Source organism: Hypanus sabinus, chromosome 12 (assembly GCF_030144855.1).
Source record: "Hypanus sabinus isolate sHypSab1 chromosome 12, sHypSab1.hap1, whole genome shotgun sequence".
Taxonomy (NCBI): Eukaryota; Metazoa; Chordata; class Chondrichthyes; order Myliobatiformes; family Dasyatidae; genus Hypanus; species Hypanus sabinus.
In genome coordinates, this window is record NC_082717.1 from 99054774 (window position 1) to 99071464 (window position 16691).

The 16691-nt window shown below is 35.9% G+C and overlaps 1 protein-coding gene across 4 annotated transcripts in view; it reads right to left on the minus strand.

The window, feature by feature from the left end:
* The window catches only part of afdna (afadin, adherens junction formation factor a), a 234439-nt gene that overhangs the window by 38048 nt on the left and 179700 nt on the right, over nt 1-16691 (minus strand). For all 4 annotated transcript variants that reach the window (XM_059986542.1, XM_059986541.1, XM_059986540.1 and 1 more), the window contains 4 exons: nt 16236-16354; nt 14156-14350; nt 2715-2806; nt 507-686 (listed from right to left, as the gene is read on the minus strand). In XM_059986542.1, coding sequence (XP_059842525.1) covers nt 507-686; nt 2715-2806; nt 14156-14350; nt 16236-16354 — 586 coding nt within the window. The remainder of the gene's footprint in view (nt 1-506; nt 687-2714; nt 2807-14155; nt 14351-16235; nt 16355-16691) is intronic.

Genomic DNA, 16691 nt, shown 5'->3' on the forward strand with positions numbered 1-16691 from the left:
TAATATTTTCATATTTCCAAAATAGGGATCTTTTATAGTCCATCTTTTATATGCCATTTAAAAAATAGCTGCTAATGATTTGCCTATATGTGAAAAATTGCCAAATTAATGAGTTATCATAAATGTATAAGAGGTACACTGTCTTGTTTTCTGAATTTTCTTGAAACATCAAAACTAAGTAATTAAATATTACCACAGAAAAAAAATCACTTGAATCATTCTGAAAGAAGAGCATATTAAATCCAACAGTTAAATACATATTCTATCACTGATTTTTTTTTAAGATAGTTTGTTTTAATACAAAACATTATGGACAATGTCTAATCAAATTAAATCTCTATATGAGGGTGCTTTGCATTGCCAGTTTTGAGTTATAATTTACACTGCCAATCACATTATTAGGTAACCGTGCAAACCTGTAATACTTCATATACTTTTCAAAATCTGCTTAGGATGATTTCTTTCATTTAGGTATTACCTATAGAGTACTGTGTCAGCAGTCCTACCTGTGCAGTGCTAGTAAAGGGCTGATCCTGCATTACTGCCCTCTCGTCATAGTGATGCCATTGACCAGGAACGGGACTCACTCGATCTTGGGATCTTGACGTTGGAAAGGTAAAGTAATCTCTAGTGTACGTTTGTGTGGGAATTGGATATGCTTCAGGTCTTGTGGGTAATAATTGCTCCTAAAAGCAAAATTAGCAATTTAATTAAATCAATAATTATTGACAGTTCCAATTAAAACATCAATAATTTAGAAACTGAGAGGTACAGACAAGATATATAGTCAACTGCTTGAAAATCTGCAGATGCTGGAAATCTAAGCAACAGACACAAGATGCTGACAGAGCTCAGCAAGCCAGATAGCATCTATGGAAAAGAGTAACAGTCGATGTTTTGGGCAGAGACCCTTCACCAGAACAGTTTACTTTTTTCCAATCAATGCTGCGTGGCCTGCTGAATTCCTCCAGCCCTTTGTGTGATGCTTAGACAGTCAACTAACACAGTATACTTAACTGACGTAGGCTGAATGAACTACTTTTAAAATACTTGCTTTAGTAACTATTATCACTTAGTTATAACCATATAAAAATTACAGCATGGAAACAGGCCATCTTGGCCCCTCTAGTCCGTGCTGAGCACTTACTCTCACCTAGTCCCAATGACCTGCACTAAGCCCATAACTCTCCATTGCTATCCTGTCCATATACCTATCCAATATTACTTTAAATGACAATACCAAACCTGCCTCTACCACTTCTGCTGGAAGCTCATTCCACACAGCTCTCACTCTCTGAGTAAAGAAATTCCCCCTCGTGTTACCCTTAAACTTTTGCCCCCTAACTCTCAAATGTCCTCTTGCTTGAATCTCCCCTACTCTCAATGGAAAAAGCCTATCAACGTCAACTCTATCTATCATCCTCATAATTTTAAATACCTCTATCAAGTCCCCCCTCAACCTTCTACGCTCCAAAGAATGAAGACCTAACTTGTTCAACCTTTCTCTGTAACTTAGGTGCTGAAACACAGGTAACATTCTAGTAAATCTCCTCTGTACTCTCTCTATTTTGTTGACATCTTACCTATAATTTGGTGACCAGAACTGTACACAATACTCCAAATTCGGCCTCACCAATGCCTTGTACGATTTTAACATTACATCCCAACTCCTATACTCAATGCTCTGATTTATAAAGGCCAACATACCAAAAGCTTTCTTCACCACCCTATCCACATGAGATTCCACCTTCAGGGAACGATGCACATTATTCCTAGATGACTCTGTTTTACTGCATTCTTCAATGCACTACCATTTACCATGTATGTCCTATTTGGATTATTCCTACCAAAATGCAGCACCTCACACTTATCAGCATTAAACTCCATCTGCCATCGTTCAGCCCACTCTTCTAACCGGCCTAAATCTCTCTGCAATCTTTGAAAACCTACTTCATTATCCACAACGCCACCTACCTTAGTATCATCTGCATAATTACTAATCCAATTTACCACCCCATCATCCAGATCATTAATGTATATGACAAACAACATTGGACCCAGTACAGATCCCTGATGCACACCACTAGTCTCCGGCCTCCAACCTGACAAACAGTTAACCACCACTACTCTCTGGCATCTCCCATTCAGGCACTGTTGAATCCATTTTACTACTTCAATATTAATACCTAACGATTGAACCTTCCTAACTAACCTTCTTTGTGGAACCATGTCAAAGGACTTACTGAAGTCCATATAGACAACATCCACTGCTTTACCCTCGTCACCTCTTCAAAAAAATTCAGTAAGGTTTGTCAAACATGACCTTCCATTCACAAATTCATGTTGACTGTTCCTAATCAGACCCGGTCTATCCAGGTAATTATATATACCATCTCTAAGAATACTTTCCATTAACTTATCCACCACTGACGTCAAACTGACAGGCCTATAATTGCTAGGTTTACTCTTAGAACCCTTTTTAAACAACGGAACCACATAAGCAATATGCCAATCCTCCGGCACCATCCCCGTCTTATAGCAGAACAAAAGTCTACATTCATTTTATCCAGGAGTATCAGGCTGATAAGTATGTAGTATAGAATGGATTCAATTAATTAAGTGAAAACCAGAAAGAAATGATGTACAAACCTAGTGATTAAAACTAATATTTGTAATATTTACAGATTAAGTAGCAAATTCTTATGCATACAAACCTCAGCACAGAGGTTCCCAGTAGAAACAGACTGAATTTTGGAGGTAGGTGCAGTAGAATAAACAGGTTTTGCCCCAGGACTTGGAGGTTGATCTTTTCACCAAAAACAAAAATAAAATAATTACAAGTTACATTATTACAAGAATATCTACATTTATTTTATTTGAGATTTTAATTAGAAACTTCTATATAGCTGGTTTGAAAATTATACTTAAAAGGAGAATTAATTGAAAAGCTTATGCCTCAGCTTTGTAGTAACACTGACACAAGCATACAGGTTACAATGTTAAATTTCTCTACTGATGATTTTAACTGCTCAAAAATTTAAGTGCAAAGAATCTATGCATCATGTTCTTCAATTTCAGTACAGAAAACTAGCTGAAATTTCATTCACAAGATTCATATCAATACAAAACCAAGACATTTAAATACAGTCCCATTAAAGTACATTTGCCATATAAATAAATCAAGAAAAATGTAGGTTAAACAATTTTTTTTTGTTGTTGGCTTCTTTCAAAAAGGACAAATCAAGCAAATTCCAGAATGTAGTCACCTTACCCCATTTCCTACAGGTTGTCCCCAGATTAGGACGGTTCATATCCCAGATAGTTCTCAAGACAGAATTGTAGCAATGAATCTAGTTCCAGACTGAATATGCCTACAGACCCACTAGCCAGTAAATCCATGCTAATAGTTTCTCAAATGTTAGTCATATGTACAGGCTATACACAAATTGGGTGTTCGTAACCTAGGGAAGCAAGGGAGTCTATTTTCTTTGAGGAAAATCATGCTTTTAATGTCTGCCAAATTACCTGCCCTACATTGAAAATTGTTTGAAGATCTTTACAATCACAGCACTATGTCAGCCTCCCTCCCAATTGTTAAAGTCATCGCAGCCCTTGAAAATTGACTCCAAATTCTATGAAGATTTATGGAACCAGCTGAAACAGAGAATGAAACCTTGACCTGATTACTGTAGCACATTCCTTCATCTGATGAAGAAACAGCACATAGAAAAAAAAAACAAAGTTACAAGGGCACAGATGGGTCAGCAGGAGACGCTCATGGAGTGAGCACTGTTTCAGATTCGCTCCATAACCTTTACTTCTTTTAACCTATGATCACCCTTATTTAACTTACTTTTACCTACACCAAAAGATTCTTGCTACTTTTTTTGGACTTATCTTTAAGAGTTTATTGTGAATTTTGAAGAAATGAATACAGAAATGGCTCTGAGATCTAAAGGGTGAGAACCTGGGAAAGATTCTAACGGGAACGGGAAGGAGAAAAAGACCGATCCTAAGTGCACTGAATTGACTTAAGAAATGTTATTGGAGGTTTTAAACGAAAAATTTGAAGAACGACAAATCTTCAAACAAGATATAATGGCCTTTCAGGATTATATGGATAAGACGGATTCAGTAGTTAACCAGCAGCAAGCTCTAATCGCAACTTTGCAAGAGGACACTCGGAAGCGAGACTTGATAATCAAAAAACTGGAGCAGAAATTATCTTCGACAATTAAACAGGTGGAAACACTTAAAGCCAAGAGTGTCGACTTTGAGAATCGGTCCAGAAGACAGAACTTACACATACTTGGTCTCCCGGAAGGTATTGAACAAGGGGACCCCTCAAAGTACTTTGCTCAACTTTTAAAGGATGCGTTCCCTTCTGTATTCCCAGACAGTCCTCCGTTACTCAATTGCGCTCACAGAATTATGCGTCGATCACTAAGTGCTTCAGCTAAACCACCGGTTGTAATTGTCCGATTTCATTATGTGCATGTTAAAGAGCAACTTATTCATGTGGCTCGGCGTGTAGGGATGGTCAAATTCCTAGAATTCAATTTTCAATTAGTGGAGGATTTTAGTCCAGAAGTAATGAAGGCAAGGCTTCTTTTTAAACCTCTGATGTCCGAATGTTATGAGAAAAATCTAAAACCTGTGCTCTTATACCCTGTGAAGCTCAGAATTTTGCCTCCCAATGCATCACGACGTGTTTTCTTTTCTACATCTGAAGCGAGAAGCTTTCTGAATGAGAACTTCCCTACTGCTGCGGATTCTCATCTCTAATAAATGAGTGATTTTGATCGTTGCAAGATGGTTTTTGTTTCCAAAACCAGATTTTGTTTCTGGCTATTGATGTAGGTTTACTCTACATTTTATACTCTAGTTAAAGTTTTTTTTGATGTACTAACCTTTTTATACTTTAATCACTGTACTTTATCTTTGGTCATTATTATTAATCCTTCGAAGGCAATTTTTCTTTTACTAAGATGGCGGTTTCTTCTCTAAAATATTTTTGGCTTTTTTTTGATTTCGCCATTTTTTTTTCTTGCTTTCTTCCTATAATGCATTTCTTATCACAGTTTAAATTTTTTTTTGGTTTGTTTGGGTTTTAACCCGATTTATAAGTTACTAGTGATTATATTCTTCGTTTTTTTTTTACTAGCAATTATATTAAGAAGTTTGGTTTTAGTATAGTGATTATTATTTCTTTAGAGTTTGGGTGGATCTTTTTTATCCTTTATATACGGAGTTGCCTTCTGCAGATATGAGGGTAGATTTATTTTAATTTCTCTTTTTTCCCAGCCTTTTCCTGGCTGGGGAGAGCTTTTCTCCTCTTGGGTGGGAAGTGGGGGGTCTTTTTCTAAATCTTATGTTCTTTACACCAGTTTTTTTTTGTTTTTTCATTTGGGCTGATTTTAAACCACTAAAATATCCGCAATGTCGTCACTTCTGGGTCCGCCCCTTATTTTTGTTCCTTTTCCAAGTGCATGAGTTCATAATTTGGTTAACCCTTTATATACCAATGGGTTGATTTCAGAAATATGGCTCAGACCATTAATTTTGTCTCTTGGAATACTAATGGCTTAAACCATCCGATTAAACGGAAAAAGATTTTCAAAGTATTCCAAAGACTGAATGCTCATATTATTTTTGCACAAGAAACTCATGTGAGGAAAGAGGACAATTATCACTTTTTTTAGGTTTTGGAGGGGTCAACAGTACCATTCGAATTCGAATGCTAAAGTAAAGGGAGTTTCAATTTTTATTGACTCCTCTATTGCATTTGTCCAACACGATATTTTTTCAGATCCTAATGGTAGATTTTTGTTAATTACTGGCTTACTTTTTAACAAAAAGGTTGCTATGGTTAATGTTTATGCTCCAAATGTGGATTATCCCGATTTTTTTTAAGTCCTTATTTACTTCTCTACCTAATCTAAATGAATATAAGTTAATAATGGGTGGTGACTTTAATTGTTGTTTAAATCCTTTGATGGACAGATCTACATTTACTCAGACTTTACCTAATAAGTTGGCCACTTATATTAACTCTTTTTTGACTAATAATGGAATTTTTGATATTTGGAGATTTCGGCATTCTAAGGACAAAGAGTTTTCATTTTTCTCACATGTTTATCATTCCCACTCGAGAATTTATTTTTTTTATTGACTCTTGTTTTATTCCATTGGTAATTGGTTGAAATTATGATATTATAGCCATCTCTGACCATGCTCCATTAAAACTTTCTATTAAATTTACGGATACAGCTTCTAGTGCTAGCAATGGCGATTTGATTCTACCTTACTGCAAGATCCGGATTTTATTAAATTTATGAAGGAACAGATCGATTTCTTCTTTTCAACTAATTCCACGAATGATATTTCTTGCGGAACACTTTTAAAGCATATATACGTGGACAGATTATCTCCTACTCCGTTGGTCTGAGAAAACACATTAAGAAGGAAACTCTTTTATTGGTTGATAAAATTAAAGAGATTGACAAGAAATATTCGACTACTCCTAGTAAGGAGCTTTACAAAGGGTTGAACTTCAAATGGAACATAGTTTATTACTTACATCTTCGATTGAAAATCAATTAATGAAAACCAGATCTGATTTTTATATACATAGTGATAAATCGGGTAAACTGTTAGCTAGTCAATTGAAGAATGCTTTGGTTAAACGTCAAATTACTAAGATTCGTCAGCAGAATGGGGATCTGACAGTTAAGCATGATGAGATAAACAAATCTTTTCAAGATTTTTATACCTCCCTGTATCATTCTGAATTCCCTCATGATTATAATACCATTTATGATTTTCTTGGGAAATTGAATTTTCCAAAATTATCATCAGATGATCTTTCAATATTAGAAACTCCTATTACGGATGCAGAAATTAAAGGGGTTATTTCCTCTATGAATTCTGGGAAAGCACCAGGTCCAGATGGGTATACAGTAGAATTTTTAAAGTGTATTTCCGCTACTCTCTCTCCTTGGTTATGCAGGGTTTTTGAAGAATTAGATTGAGTAATCTGCCACAATCTTTTTATAGAGCTTCCATTTCTTTAATTTTGAAGAAAGATAAAGACCCTACTGACTGTGCATCCTATAGACCAATATCTTTATTGAATGTAGATTCCAAGATCTTTTCCAAGTTACTGGCATCCAGGCTAGAGAAGGTATTACCTCAAGTTATCTCGGAAGATCAAACTGGTTTTATTAAAAATCACTATTCTTTTTTCAATGTTAGGAGATTATTGAATATTGTTTATACTCCTTCACATAGCACTTCAGGATGTGTCATTTCATTAGATGCGGAGAAAGCATTTGATAGAGTTGAATGGCCATACTTATTTACTATGCTTGAGAAGTTTAATTTTAGTCCGACATTCATTTCCTGGATTAAACTGATATATCATACTCCAGTAGCCTCGGTGCTTACTAACAATCAAAGATCTCCCTTTTTTCGTTTATTTCGGGGTACTAGACAAGGCTGTCCTCTTAGTCCATTATTATTTGATATTGTTTTAGAACCCTTGGCAATTGTTATCAGAGAATCACAGAACATTTTTGGCATTAATCGTGGGACGGATATACATAAGCTATCACTATATGCAGATGATTTATTATTATTTATTTCTGAGCCTGAGAAATCTATTCCTGCAGTTATATCATTGTTGGCTCAATTTAGTAATTTTTCTGGGTATAAATTAAATCTTAATAAGAGTGAATTGTTTCCTTTAAATAGACAGGTTCCAATTTATGGAAATTTACCTTTTAAATTAGTTAATGACTCTTATTTACTTAGGGATTAAAATCACAAAAAATTATAAGGACTTATTTAAGGTTAATTTTTTTACCCCCTTAATCGATCAGATTAAATGTTTGTTTACTAAATGGTCACCAGTATCTTTATCTCTGATAGGTCGGATTAATGCTATTAAGATGGTTATTTTACCCAAGTTTTTATATATATTTCAAGCAGTACCAATTTTTATTCCGAAATCTTTTTTTGCTAACGTTGATTCAAAAATGTCCTCATATATATGGCAGAATAAAAATCCTAGATTAGGTAAAAAATATTTACAGAAGGTAAGGAAGGTGGATTGGCATTGCCTAATTTTAGATTTTATTATTGGGCAGTCAATATCCAATATTTGATATGTTGGTTAAAGGATTGGGATTTATCTTTTAGCCCTCATTGGGTGAAGCTGGAAATTAAATCTGTACAAAGATTTTCATTGGGTTCTATTTTAGGGTCTTCTCTTCCCTTTGCTCTTTCTAAATTGCAGAAATGAATTGACAACCCAATAGTTAAACATACTTTACGTATACGGTTTCAATTTCGGAAATTTTTTGGGTTGACTCAGTTTGTTTTAAATATTCCTATTGTATCCAATTGCTTTTTTTATCCTTCTATTATAGACCAAGCTTATTCAGCTTGGAAGACTAAAGGATTACTATGATTTTCCGATTTATTTTTGGATAATTGTTTTATGTCTTTTGAACAATTATCTAATAAATATAATTTGCCTAGATTTCATTTTTTTTTAGATATTTACAGATTAGGAATTTCTTAAATACTGTACTTCCTACCTTTCCAAATCTTGTGTCTTCAGGTATTTTGGAGAATTTGTTTGAACTAAATCCTTCTCAGAAAGGGCTAGTATCAAAACTCTACAATATAATTATGAAGATATGTTCAGAGCCCTTCTATAAGATTAAAAATGATTGGGAAAGAGAACTTAACCTTACTATCCCTATTGAGAATTGGGATAAAATTCTTCAATTAGTTAATACATCATCTATATGTGCCAAACATTCATTAATACAGTTTAAGGTTGTGTATGTCCAAGGATAAATTGGCTCATTTTTATTCCTATATAAATCCTATTTGTGACAGATGTCATTCTGAGATAGCGTCTTTAACTCATATGTTCCAGTCTTGTCTGCTTTTGAAAAAATATTGGAAAGACATTTTTGATATTATTTCCACGGTATTGAACATTGATTTACACCCTCATCCTATTACTGCAATTTTTGATTTACCAATGAAGGACTCACTCCATTTATCCTCTTCCGCTTGTCGAATGATTGCATTTCTTACATTAATGGCTAGATGATCTATTTTGTTGAATTGGAAAGAAATTAATCCTACCGTATTTCATTGGTTTTCTCAAACTACGTTATGTCTAAATTTAGAAAAAATTAGAAATGTATTTGATACTTTTATTAAATATGAAAAGATATGGAGACCATTTATTCAATATTTTCATATGATGTAATATGACCCTGTTCCAAGCCTATTTGTTTTTCCAGTTTCGATTTTACATATGTTGAGTGGATTGGAGTTGATGACACTGACGATTCTGTATTTTTGTTAGATATTATAAACAGCCCTTTTTTTCATTTTTTCTTTTTCCTTTTCATTTTTTTCCTTATTAGTTATTAGATTGTTAGATTCATTTTTTTTGCATAATTTTTTTTCTTTTTTTTGTTTTTTTTAATATATATATATTATGATATACCTAGGTTTGCCTTGTTTATTTGTTATTTCTATCATCCATGATTTGGGAAGACTCATTTATACTGTAACTATTGCTTATGTATTCTTTCATGTGCAGTTGAAATGTGTATGTTTGTAATCCCACTATCTATGTATCAATTTTATTACATTGATATTAATAATAATAATAAAAAGATTGAAAAAGAAAAACCAAGGGCACAGAGCACTCTGGGTTAGGTGCAGGGGAATTAAATGCCCATCACTAGACTGGATTGACAGCATTAACTGTGCTAGCCAAATCCTGAAGGACATACAGTTACAAGAAAAAGCTTGTGAACCCTTTGCAATTACTTGCTCACAAAATGTGGTCTGACCTTATACATCGGGAGAAGGAGTATGCTTATGTGAGAGTGCCGTTCTTGGACTACAGTTCAGCATTCAACAATTTCATTCAGGTGTGACAGGAAGCTCAGAAACCTTGGCCTTGACCCTGCCTTGTGTATCTGGATCCTGGAGTTCCGGTCAGGTCGTAAGAGTGGGATCCCTCACCTCCACCCTTCTGACTCTCAACACAGGAGTCCCTCAGGGCTGCGTACTAAGTCCCCTTCTTTCCTCTCTGTATACACATGACTGTGACGCACCCACAGCTCCAATCTGCTAGTTAAATTTGCTGACTATATTACATTGATTGCCCTAATCTCAAACAATAACGAGGTGGCCTACAAGGAAGAAGTCATCTCTCTGACACAGTGGTGTCAAGAAAACAACCTCTCTCTCAGTGTCATAAAAACAAAGGAGCTGGTTGTGGATTACAGGATGAATGGAGACAGGCTAACCCTTGTGAACATCAATGGATTTGAGGTTGAGAGGGTAAACAGCTTCAAGTTCCTTGGCATCCACATCACCAAGGACCTCACATGGTCTGTACACACCAGCTGTGTGGTGAAAAAGGCCCAACAGCACTTCTTTCACCTCAGATGGTTAAGGAAGTTTGATATGGGCCCCCAAATCCCAAGAACTTTCTATAGGGGCGCAATTGAGAACATCCTGACTGGCTGCGTCACTGCCTGGTATGGGAATTGTACCTCTCTTAGTCGCAGGATTCTGCAGAGGGTGGTGCAGACAGCCCAACACATCTGTAGTTGTGAACTTCCCATGATTCCGGACACTTATAAAGACAGGTGTGGAAGAAAAGGGCGCAAAGGATCATTGGGGACCCCAACCACAATCTATTCTAGCTGCTACCATCCAGGAAATGGTACCGCAGCACAAAAGCCAGGACCAACAGACTCTGGGTCGGCTTCTTCCACCAGGTCATCGGACAGATCAACTAATGCTGATTTGAATGTAATTCTATGTTACATTGACTTTCTATTTATTAAAAAATAACTATGATTGCACATTGCATATTTAGACAGAGATGTAACAAAGAATTTTACTCATGTATGTGAAGGATGTAAGAAATTAAATCAATTCAATTCTAAGTCACAGTACTAGACAAACAATCTGCCTAAATAACGCAAACAACTACTTTTCATATCTTTATTAAACACATTGTTTAATCATTCACAGGAAAAAGTATGTTAACGCTTGTATTTAATAACTAGTAGAGCCTTCTTTAGCAGCCATAAACTCCAAACATTTCCTGTAGCTGCTGATCAGACTTGAACAATGGCAAGGAGAAATTTTAAACCATTCCTCCATACAACTGTTTCAGTTCATCAATATTCTGGGATAACTTGCATGAACAGCCCTCTCTTCAGGTCATGCCACTGCATCTCATTTGGGTTACCGTCAGAACTTTAACTCAGCCATTCCAAAACACAAATTTTCTTCTTTTTAAACCATTCTGTTGTTGATTTACTCTTATGTTTCAGATCATTGTCTTATTGCCATCATCCAACTTCTATTAAGCTTCAGGTGATGGACCACTGTCCTGACATCCTCCTATAAAATGTCTTGATACAATTTAGAATTCATTGTTCTCTCAACTATAGCAAGCTGTCCAGGCCCTGAGGTAGCAAAATCCCAAACCATGACGCTCCTTCCACAGCTGGGATGAGGTTTTGGTATTGGTGTGCAGTGCCCTTTTTACTGATGAACAGCCAGGTCTTTAGAAATGCTTTTGTAGCCTTTTCCAGCTTCATGCATCTCTACAATTCTTCCATTGTCCTCTGAAAGTTATTTTGATCAAGGCACATAAACAGATCTTTCTTGAGAAGATCAGGCTCTGTCAGTAAACTTTTTTTAAAATCAGGCAGGGTACCTCTACAACCCTCACTTCCAATCTCATCTCACTGATTGGAACACCTGAATTCAAATGGTGTATTCACTACTGACGAGAAGTACAACTGTTAGTGTGTTATTAGTTTAGGCAGATGGTGTGTTTATTATTGTAACAGATGAAGATCAGACCATATTTTATGAGCAGTTATTGAAGAAAACCAGGTAATTGCAAAAGGGTTCAAATACTTTCTTGTAACTGTAGCTGTTTGACCAAATCTGTGGCAGGCGGTGAGCAAACCAATACCAGGAATAAACGTACCTGACCGTGTGTCCACAATAGCAATGGTAGAAGTGATAACTTTTAGTGCACTTTAAATTTAAGTGGAACTGAATTTTTACCTCTGATTATTTCTGCACATTCCCGGATGTGGTAATTTATTCTGATAATTGGGGATTCATATCAATTAGTTTTAATGATATTTGGGTAGTAGCATCATCGGGGACAAATTAATGGGAATGGACTCAAGAAGATCAGAGTGATTTAGAATATGGAATTTAGCAGCCACCAAAACATCATAACAAAGATCTTAGCCTCTACGCTCCCCATGCTCCTCATTTTCTGATTATCAAGAATACAGAGATTACTAATAGCATAAAATAAAAATATTCCATAGCTAGAAATCTAAAACCAGAAATTACTCAGCATATCCAGCAGCATCTCAAAAAACAATGTTTTTAGATCACAGATCCTTCATTAGAACTGGGGGTTACTAAATTTGCACTGGAGAATAATCACATCAAAACAAATTTTGAATGCCTTTTGACATTCATACAATTGATACAATTCATACAATTGTAGCACTAATTTAGTTTTCTGTTCTTGGCATTTCTGCTGGAAGTGCAGACTATTTTTCACATCTTGATGAATGCAGATGTAGTTGGTGACATTCACCACTACCTTCAATAACCAAGATCAATCTTTAGTTGATGAGGACAAGAGTTACAATACCCAAGACCTAGCATAAGCGCATGATCTACTGGACAGCAGCAGCCCCTGGCCTTTTATTCACTTCTGAAGCCTGGACTACTTATGGCATACATCAGGTCACCAGGAAAAATAGCCCCTCTACAAAATTGTCTAAATTCAATGGGTAAATCCAGCAACCAGGCCTTAATCTCAAACGGCTCCCAAAACTTTATTCTGAGCTCTGTTGTGGGTGATTACTAAGTGGACAGAGACAAAGATTCAAGGATACACTCATGAGGTATATAAATACAATGGCGCCATTGACTCCTGAGAAACTCTGACCTACAGTCACTCAAAGTATAGAAAGTACATTCTGGATGACACTAAGAATCTCAAAGCACTGCATCAGGAGCACAAAGTAACATTGTGGAAGGAAGGTATAATTTCAGAAACTACCCACCCACCAGGTCAATCACCTTCACCCGCATTAGTGAAAATACCTGCGATTGATATACTTTCTAAATCCTCTTTAGCTAGATGGCGGCACAGTAGTGTAGTGGTTATCATGATTGCCTTACAGCACCAGTGATCACCAATTGGGGTTTGATTCCCGCCGCTGTTTGAAAGGAGTTTGTATGTTCTCCCTGTGACCATGTGACTTTGCTCCAGATATTCTGGTTTCCTCCCAGAATCCAAAGACATTACGGTTGGAGTTAATACATTGTGGGCATGCTGTGTTTTAGAATATAGAACATAGAAATCTATAGCATGTTACAATTTAAATATAGTCAATAGACAAAATATGTGCAAATGTCATCAATATTAGCATCATTTATTTTCTAAAGCTAAACAAAAAAATTCCTTACATGCTGCATCTAATATCCTTATTATGTCTATGTTATCAGGGAATTAGCCTTCATCGTTGGAAACAAACATTCTTTCCAAATCTAATCTGGAACTAGCTTTGGAATTTTTAATCAATGTAACTATTTGAATGTAAAGAAAATACCAAGTAGCTAAAAATCTTAGCTTCTGACATTCACCTTTGAGCATCCATTGTCTGGTGTCATATAGTAAAGGAGAGATCAATGACCAACATTTTCATACATGAAGACACTCATTGTATGCCCTTCCTGGATCTCCCTGAGCTTGCTCCTATAGTCACCTAGAGAAATATACTATCCGAAAAACAAAAAAAACTTTCTATATAAACCCTCAATTAACAGTGTAAATCGCCATATACAGGAACTTGAAGAGAAAACCAGGGGAAACATTCAGATCAATTTGCATGTAAAATAAACTGGAAGTACTCAAATAATAATTCTGAAAATACGGCAGGGAATTTTTGTCTTGGCTTTATAAAATCCATTACATTTACTTACCACCTATGAACCACAATGTGCTTGACAATAGTGAATATGTAGCTAGATCTATGCTATAATTCTTACTTACTTGCCACATTAGGACTAGAACGATGGTCTACTCGGTTTTTCAATAATCTGTCATCCCCAGATGGTTTCTTTGGTTCATTGTATTCAGTCCATCCTATTGGTGAATTCTCCGGTGTTCCATTCTGAGGGTTATTGTTGTACAATTCAAAACCTTCGCTCTTTGGGCGAGGTTTACCTGAGCCACGGCGATCAGAAGCTGAAAATATCAGGAGATATTTTACAATTTAACCTGATTTGGAATATAATTGTTTTGAAAATACCCATCTGAAAAAATCATCCGTTCAAATATTAATATAAAAGCAGAAAATAATGGAAATCTTCATCAAGAAAAATATGAACGTCACGGGATTACCCATAGAACTTGTAACTTGGAATATTTTACTCTGACTTGAATGATTCAGGTATTGAAAATATGAAAATTAATTTGCATTAAGTTGTAAGTTAAGTGAAAACAGCTGGGTCAGAGATTGAGGGTGGAGGCCCAATTACCGTGAGTCAGAATCCAATCAAGAACTGGGGGTTCAGAGAGCTAATACTGCTGTTGGCTGTCTTGCTTTCATTCTATTGTTGTTGTTGCTGCTTATGTTATTGTGTTGAACATTGTGGGCGTGCTATGTTAGTGCTGGATTGTGTAGCAAGATTTGCAGGCTGCCCCCAGCACATCCTTGGCTACGTTGGTTGTTAATGCAAACAACACATTTCACTGTACATTTCGATGTTCGTATATCTGAATCTAGTCCACTCAATCTGGTTAAAATGGAAACAAATGATAGTAGTAATCGGAAATAAAAAAAGTGGGACAAACAAAACCATTAATTATCCTTTTCAAATCTATTTAATTTAATACAATGATCCCTTTTCCTACTGACATCAAACACACAACCCCAACATCTTAAATTAAGAATATGCCCAGTGTAAGCAGTAACCCCATCATATAAAGCCAGAAGGAATTAAGAATAGAACAAGTGGCCTTTTCCGTATCTTATCCTAATTTTGCAAAGCATATCAAGCTCAATACCACTCATTAAAATTATATTTAATATAAATATCCTAGGCACAAATAGTAGTATTCCAACAGGCAATATATTTAAATCTACAATCTAAAATCTAAGATATGTTTTAACTTGTCCCATTCCGTCAGAAATTCCAGTATTAACCTCTCTAAACAGCTAGATTCCCTCAAGCACTGCAAAGGCTCTGAACTCCCAGCAAAATCAAATAATTTCCTGTAAAGTTTGCAATTTGCTGAATGTACTCTGTTGGTGCAAGTCAACATGCTACAATGATGATGAGGAGAACCAAGTCTCCAAATACTCATTCCAGTGTAAATGCAGCTATACCAGGAAATTGAATGATTCAAGAATAGCTCACTGCTTCTAGGAAGTTTTGGCCAATGATGGTAGTAAAATAAAACATTCCTTAGCATTTCATCACATGATAAACTATTTTGGAAGTAAAGACAACAAATAAAGACAACAAATAAAGCAATTGGTTTTAGAGACAGCTAGATCTAAAATTAACTAGTTAATGCATCTTGGAAACGGATACCATAAGAACATTTGGATCTTAAACAGAACCACTGGTCCTTTTACTTTTACCTGGAAGCTTTAAAAAGAAAGCTATGAACATAATAACTGCCAAGGACAAAGAAACATTATTTAACTTGAAAAGATGCAGCACCATAGGATTTTTAAGAGCCTCGCTTGGCACAGAACAGCTGTTACTGCTGCCATCTCAAAGCTCCAGCAATCCAGATTTAAACCTGATCTTGGCTGCTACTGTGCGGAATTTGCTTATTTTACTCCAAAAGACTTGATGATGTCTCTTGGATGCTCCAGTTTCTCTTCGCGTGCCAATGATGTTCAGGGAGGTTAAATAACCATTGTAAATTACCCCTTATTGAAAATTTAAAGCAAAAGCTGGTAGGCACGCAGGAGGTAATAACTTGCAGAAATGTAGGGAATAAGAATAAGATCTGGCCAGGGACTTAAAGCAAAAAGATATTTCTATGTCCTAATACAGTAAATATATGGAAAGTACAAGACTAATATATTGTTTTAAAATCTTGATACAGAACTTGCCTCTCTGCATCATTGGAGAAGGTTGGTTAAGTAGAGTAGCCAAACCATGATAAATGGCTCCTTGTCTTGCTATTTCTAAGGTTACCACAGAACCTGTTCTTGTCATTAGCTCCGCAGCCCTGAAAGAGAACATTTCCATAAAATTTTAATTATAGTTTAAAATTGACTGAAATCATAATTGACAAACTTCTGGGATATTTCAGTTTGCAGTATTAGAATACTTTTAATTCGAAACAAGAGGCAGAGAGGGAAGAAGTAAAGGCATCTCCGAGAGAAGCTGTTTTTTTTAACTGATTGGGGAAAAGAGGCTAGACTGCACAGGCGTGACATAGCGTGCCAAAGGTTTTTTTTTAAAAAGACCGCCATATACAGCGGCCATCGTTGGAGTAGACTGAGGCAGAGTGGGATGGCTTTGGCTCAACAGGCTTTGGCAAGAACAGGCAGAGGCGAGGTTTG